Raw genomic sequence first — 7,077 nt, 5'->3', positions numbered from 1 at the left:
AGTAGTCAGTGCTTAATCCTGCCAGCACTACTCACCGTTAACGTACTCTATCAACCCAAGAACTATGATTGTTGAAGAGTAGTCAGTGTGTAATCCTGCCAGCACTACTCACCGTTAACATTAGATGTTGGAACAGGTACAAATATGGTTTGTGTATGCACTCAGTTGGGTGAATCATTAGAATAGTTGCTCCTGCTTTTTATTTTTTAAATGAGAACTGTATGTAAACTGAGGCCTAACCTTCTGTTATAAAGTTTTTTCTTGATGCTTGTTTAAACAATGAATGATACTTCTAGATAAATTAGCTATAGAACAGTAAACAGTTTAGACCTAGAGAATTAATACACAATGAAACAAATCTAGTTTATGACATGATACCTTAATACTTTATGTTTTATAGACAATATCTGATGCCATGAGCACGCTAGTCCCTCCTGTACCCCTAGAGAACCCGGAGAACCAGTGGCGTGTTGACTATATGCAGGATGTTGCAAGTTCTCTGAATTTTGACTACCCATCGGTAAGTGGATAATTAGCTACTGATTTAGCACACTTAGAATCACTGAAAATAGAGATGTCTCAAAGTTTCATTGCAAAGTCCTTAAGACTTAAATTTGATTACATATTATTGAGTATTAAAGAAACAAAGTAAAGTTACAAGGTACTCGGTAAATGATAGTCGACTGAAAAAAATACTACATTGTTTCTTCCCTAAATGATCTGTCGACAAAGACATTGTCAACTTCTTGTTTTTTTATTGTTGATGAAACCTATTGTGTTGAGACCTATTCTTTGTACTCACTTTGTTCAGTCTGATTTCTAGATGAAACCTGATCTGTTTTTCATGCATTAATCTGACTGATTTTTAGGTTAAATTTTAATCTGTCAGACCCACGTGGATAAAAGCAGTTTCTGAATTAAATTTTACTTATTGTACGTGGTTTGTCATCCTGATTTCTCAACTGAATTTTGCAAGTTGTAATTAGTGGTTAGTCTGACTTTAGAATGATCAGACTACTGTATTTTCAGGGAAGCACTAGTTATATACGTCAATTATTGTAATAAGTAGATCAAGAAAAGTAAGTAATATTTTTATAACCATGGCCAGTTTGTGACACTATAGGAATACACTATTTGAAATTTTAGCAGGAAATGTAAATTTGTTAGGTGTCTTTCCACTTGTAATGGGGGGGGGGTCTTTTTCTGTAAAAAAAAATAGGGTGGCATTATTGTTAAAAATACATTACATTTACCATTGAAACAAAAACAGTTTAAAAGTTTCAACTTATTGGAAAAGTACAGTTAGAACACTTGGCTAGATACAGTGTCAGTAGAACACTTGGTTTGTAACAATATCAGTTGAACACTTAACACAAGCCAAGTGTTCTAACTGACATTGTTATTAGCCAAGTGTTCTAACTGACATTGTTACTAGCCAAGTGTTCTAACTGACATTGTTACTAGCCTAGTTTTCTAACTGACATTGTTACAAACCAAGTGTTCTACTGACACTGTATCTAGCCAAGTGTTCTACTGATACTGTATCTAGCCAAGTGTTTTAATTGACATTGTTGCAAACCATGTGTCCTAACTGACTTTGTTATAAACCAAGTGTTCTACTGGCACTGTAACATGGCAAGTGTTCTGCCATTTTTACAAAAAAATGTCAGTTAGAACACTTGTAAAAATGGCAGAACACTTGCCATGTTACAGTGCCATTAGAACACTTGGTTTATAACAAAGTCAGTTAGGACACATGGTTTGCAACAATGTCAATTAAAACACTTGGCTAGATACAGTATTACTAGAATACTTGGCTAGATACAGTGTCAGTAGAACACTTGGTTTGTAACAAATCAGTTAGAACACTTGGCTAATAACAATGTCAGTTAGAAACACTTGATTTGTAACAATGTCAGTTAGAACACTTGTAAAAATGGCAGAACACTTGGCATGTTACTATGTCTTTTGTTTTTTCTTTATGAGTATATGTAGCTTCTCTCAGCTAGTTTTATGGTCAAATTTAGGATGGGGGTAGTTGTAATTCTTTCATAATGAACTATGACCGACTCACATCTGATATTGATTTCTGCCTAATTATTAAAGAAAGATTTATTCATTGTATATCTGTATTGAACTTCCTTGACATCTGATGCAAAAGTAGTAGAGGAAACAGGATTAAGTTACTTTTCTTAGAATAATTGGAGTACGTTTACGAGATTAAAATATGTTGAATTTTTCATTTCTTAAGTACAACCAATTGTAGTGTTTTTAAGATTGTGTGTGTGAACATCTCTAGTATATTAGCATCACACTTAAGGGTTACTCGGTAGCACTGGTGTAACACAAGTTGTTATAACAACTACTACCTTAGAATAATGCTAATGTGTTAAACGAGTATCTTTTTAGTAACTGTTACTTCAGAGTGACACTAGTGTACAAACAGTTATAGTGACTAGTATTATAGAATTACATTTGTGTTATGATGGTATACCAATCCCAAGGGCATGTAATATTATAGAACAGCATGTTTTAGGATGTTTATATTAGCACCGATGATATGTCTTAGAGCCACATTATTAATATTATAGAACAGCACGTTTTAGGATGTTTATATTAGCACTGATGATATGTCTTAGAGCCACATTATTATTCTGTAATATTTTACACCAACTAATGATACTACATTTATATTTTACAGCAGCCTAATTATATGTTTTATGTCAGATTAGTGCTATTGGTATTACATACATGCTTTACAATAGCAATAAATAAAATCTATATTTTATATTACAGGGTGATCTAATGAGAGATACCCCACTGATTTCTTTTGGGAAGAATATAATACACTTAGGACAAAAATGTACATTACTGAAATAGAATACTTGGTTTATAACAATGTCAGTTAGAATACTTGGTTTATAACAATGTCAGTTAGAATACTTGGTTTATAACAATGTCAGTTAGAATACTTGGTTTATAACAATGTCAGTTAGAATACTTGGTTTATAACAATGTCAGTTAGAATACTTGGTTTATAACAATGTCAGTTAGAATACTTGGTTTATAACAATGTCAGTTAGAATACTTGGTTTATAACAATGTCAGTTAGAACACTTGGTTTGTAACAATGTCACTTAGAACACTTGGCTTGTATCAATATCAGTTAGAATACTTGGCTTGTAACAATGTCAGTTAGAACCTTGGTTTGTAACAATGTCAATTAGAACACTTGGTTTGTAACAATGTCAGTTAGAACACTTGGCTTGTAGCAGTATTATAGTTTGTAACAATGTCAGAACACTTGGCTTGTAAAAATATCAAATAGAACACTTGGCTTGTAACAATGTCAGTTAGAACACTTGGCTTGTAACAATGTCAGTTAGAACACTTGGCTTGTAACAATGTCAGTTAGAATACTTGGTTTGTAACAATGTCAGTTAGAATACTTGGTTTGTAACAATGTCAGTTAGAATACTTGGTTTATAACAATGTCAGTTAGAATACTTGGTTTATAACAATGTCAGTTAGAACACTTGATTTGTAACAATGTCAATTAGAACACTTGGTTTATAACAATGTCAGTTAGAACACTTGGTTTGTAACAATGTCAGTTAGAATACTTGGTTTGTAACAATGTCAGTTAGAATACTTGGTTTATAACAATGTCAGTTAGAATACTTGGTTTATAACAATGTCAGTTAGAATACTTGGATTATAACAATGTCAGTTAGAATACTTGGTTTATAACAATGTCAGTTAGAACACTTGGTTTGCAAAAATGGTATTCAAAAACTTTAGTATATGCTTCCAATAAAAATCAGTGGGGTATCTCTTGTTTGATCACTCTGTAGATGAACATAAACTGTAGATTTTAGGTCAGGTGCGAGCACTGATAGTATAACACATATGTATTGTAATAGCACTAAATGTGAGTTTTGTATAAGATCAGCACTAATGATATTGTGATATCGTTGGTAATACAACTTGAATGATAACTAGCTGCTCCATTTTGTCAGTAAAAAAAAAAAACATCTGAATTTTCAAACCAACCCTAACTTTAGTTTTATTACTGCAGGAGTTCTATCAACATACAGAAGCCCTCTGGAAAGACAAGGGAGTGCAAGCTGCATATGAGAGGTCCAATGAATACCAGCTCATAGACTGTGCAAAATAGTAAGTTTTGTCTTAAAATTGAGACTGAGGCTTCAGTAAAAAAGCCAGAAGATCAAATCACTGTCAAAGTTTTGGGTAATTACACACTAAATCAATTTCTAGAAAGTTGAGGATCTTGGTGCAATGAAACAAATTCAGGCCTTCTTAATACGAGTCTCGCTATATTAAAATTACATGTACTTCTAGTTGAGTTCAAATATGTATAAATCGAACTATAGCATCCTAGGTGTCCATTAAAAGCTTTGAGCTTCTATCTTAGTCAAACCTCAGGATCCCAAAAAAGTCCAGTTAGAAATAGTTGTTCTATTATATTCATTGTGCAGTAATAAAATTAGTTACAAATACAGTTTGGTTGTGTCTGTATTGAAAAACTACTTAAAAAAGCATTATTACTTTTATGTACAGTTTTCTAGAAAAATTTTATAAATTTAAAAAAATGTGTGTAAAAACATTATTTTTTTTCCAAAGAAGAAATATTAATTCATCCTTCTCTCTAATCTAAGAAATTATTATTTTTTCATAACAATGAAACTAGTACAGATCTTGCAGCTGACACGAAACATTAATAATTGATCTTAGTGGGATATTTATAATGTCTTAAATATAACCTTATAAAGTTATATCACAAAACTCTAACAGGCATGTAAAACATCACAGTAAGGTTATAGTTTTCACCATGTATCCAGTAGGTGTTTCCAACCAGGAGCAGGAACTAGTAGTATTTTTAGATTGGTTTTCCTAAGCTGCCGTCTGTGGGTTAAAACACGAGCTCATCAGGCTAACTGGGTCATCTTGATCAAAACCATAACTGATATGTTATTTAAAATATCTATGTTAGAAAACATAGTTGAACCTGTTGGAAGTGTAACATTACAAAGTAATAGTAGCTTGTAATAGTTAATTATACTTTATAACAAACATTGTTTACATGTTTTGAAACTAAAGTTAAATAGATATTTTTTTTGTACAGGACTGAACTGAATGTTCAGTAGTTTTATTAACATCTGTGTTGTGGTTTTAACTTGGTTTGTAGTTTTAATGGTACTAAGATGACTGTATTTTAATCAAAGTAAAAAACTAAACCTCGACTCTATTTCTTTTCAGTTTCCTGGACAGAGTGAGTATAATCAAACAGCCGGATTACACTCCAACTGAACAGGTAATTATCCAAATGTGTTTTAACTAGTTTGTTCTACATGTTGAAAATACAAAGACAAAATAATTTTAATTTTTTATAGTTGGAATTAAATCTATCCTTTTTTCTCCTACAGCATCATCCACTGATGTAGATATAACTTTTAATGCTAAATTTCTCAAAGGAATCTAGCTCCCCACCCCACCCCAGTGGCTCAGAAATAAGTCTCAAGTCTCATAGTGCTAAAAACTGGGTTTCTATACTACAGCACAGATAGCTTATTGTGTAGCTTTGTGCTTAATGACAAACATACAAAAGAATAAAAAAAATGTCACTGTTAAAAAAATTATCCACTCAAATTACCCTTCAAATAAAATTTTATCATAGATTTTTGTCTTGATTTTTAGAAAAGTTTCTTTTCTCTTTGCACGTAATCTTTGACAAGTTCAACTTATTATGAATCACTTGGGTCTTTGATTATTGATCATAATTGGAACTAAATTATTTAGATTATGTGAGTGAAATAATGACTGGGCAAAGGAAAATTTTGTCTGCATTATTTGAACATTTTTCATGTTATTAAATTATATTGCTGTTCGATTGCAGGTTTTCCCAATGATCTTAACAGAAATAACTTAAGTGTTGTTCTGTTAATATTCCCTTAAATATTAGAGGTGGTGACACTTGTGATCTTTGTTCATTTTCATTTTATGTCATCTTCTGTCACTGTCCAAAAACAATTAAGTATGGATAGTTTTCGTTACATTATTTTAGTTTTCATTTTTTGGAGACAGGATCAGCTATTGAACGTAGTCTTAAAAAAAGCCTTACTAGGTATAGTTATAAAACAACTAAAATATATTAATTATAACATTAACTGTGTTGCAAGAGTTTAATATGACATAATTATATTTAAAGTACTTGTATTACATTAGTTGTTGGTCAGTGAAAAAAAAAAGCTTTGTTTAAATTGAGATGTTTTCTTCCTCGTTGGTGAAAGATGAAATTCCATTCATGTTTGTTACTCATCCACACATACTTATTTCAAGCTTCACTAGCTTCGTGCTCGAGTTTGTTGGCACCAAATAAAGTTGAGATTATTTACAGCTTAGCTACTTTGCTGTGGTTCTTTTTTTTTTAGTTTGTTTATTCTGTTATCCTGTATTAAAAGAATTTTTTGTATCCCAATTTAAGTTTATTGTATAATTTTGTCTTGTTCTATATGGTATTGTTTTTTTACATTGTAACAATGTTACTGAAATATTTTGAATGGAAATTCATGCACAGTGAGTCTTTAATTTTATGTTTGAGTCTAGGTTTTTGGTACTTAATTGAGTTGTTCTAAATAAACATGTATCCTGATTTAAGTATAATTGTGTCTTGTTCTATAGTTGTTCTAAATAAACTTGTATCCTGTTTTAAGTATATTGTATAATTGTGTCTTGTTCTATAGTTGTTCTGAATAAACTTGTATCCTGTTTTAAGTATAATTGTGTCTTGTTCTATAGTTGTTCTGAATAAACTTGTATCCTGTTTTAAGTATAATTGTGTCTTGTTCTATAGTTGTTCTGAATAAACTTGTATCCTGATTTAAGTATAATTGTGTCTTGTTCTATAGTTGTTCTGAATAAACTTGTATCCTGATTTAAGTATAATTGTGTCTTGTTCTATAGTTGTTCTGAATAAACTTGTATCCTGATTTAAGTATATTGTATAATTGTCTTGTTCTGTAGTTGTTCTAAATAAACTTGTATCCTGATTTAAGT

General features: G+C 31.2%; 1 protein-coding gene across 1 annotated transcript in view; it reads left to right on the top strand.

Annotated features, from left to right (window-relative positions):
* LOC106476760 (guanine nucleotide-binding protein G(s) subunit alpha-like) overlaps positions 1-5,361 on the top strand; it is a gene marked incomplete at its 3' end in the record, with an annotated part of 8,611 nt that extends 3,250 nt beyond the window's left edge. The window contains exons 3-5 of the mRNA XM_013937389.2: positions 401-520; positions 4,079-4,176; positions 5,281-5,361. Of these exons, the coding sequence (XP_013792843.2) occupies positions 401-520; positions 4,079-4,176; positions 5,281-5,361 (299 nt within the window). The remainder of the gene's footprint in view (positions 1-400; positions 521-4,078; positions 4,177-5,280) is intronic.
* Positions 5,362-7,077: the final 1,716 nt, after the last annotated feature.

This window comes from Limulus polyphemus, unplaced genomic scaffold (assembly GCF_000517525.1).
Source record: "Limulus polyphemus unplaced genomic scaffold, Limulus_polyphemus-2.1.2 Scaffold11484, whole genome shotgun sequence".
In the NCBI taxonomy this organism is placed as follows: domain Eukaryota; kingdom Metazoa; phylum Arthropoda; class Merostomata; order Xiphosura; family Limulidae; genus Limulus; species Limulus polyphemus.
This window is presented reverse-complemented; position numbering and strand designations above follow the sequence as displayed.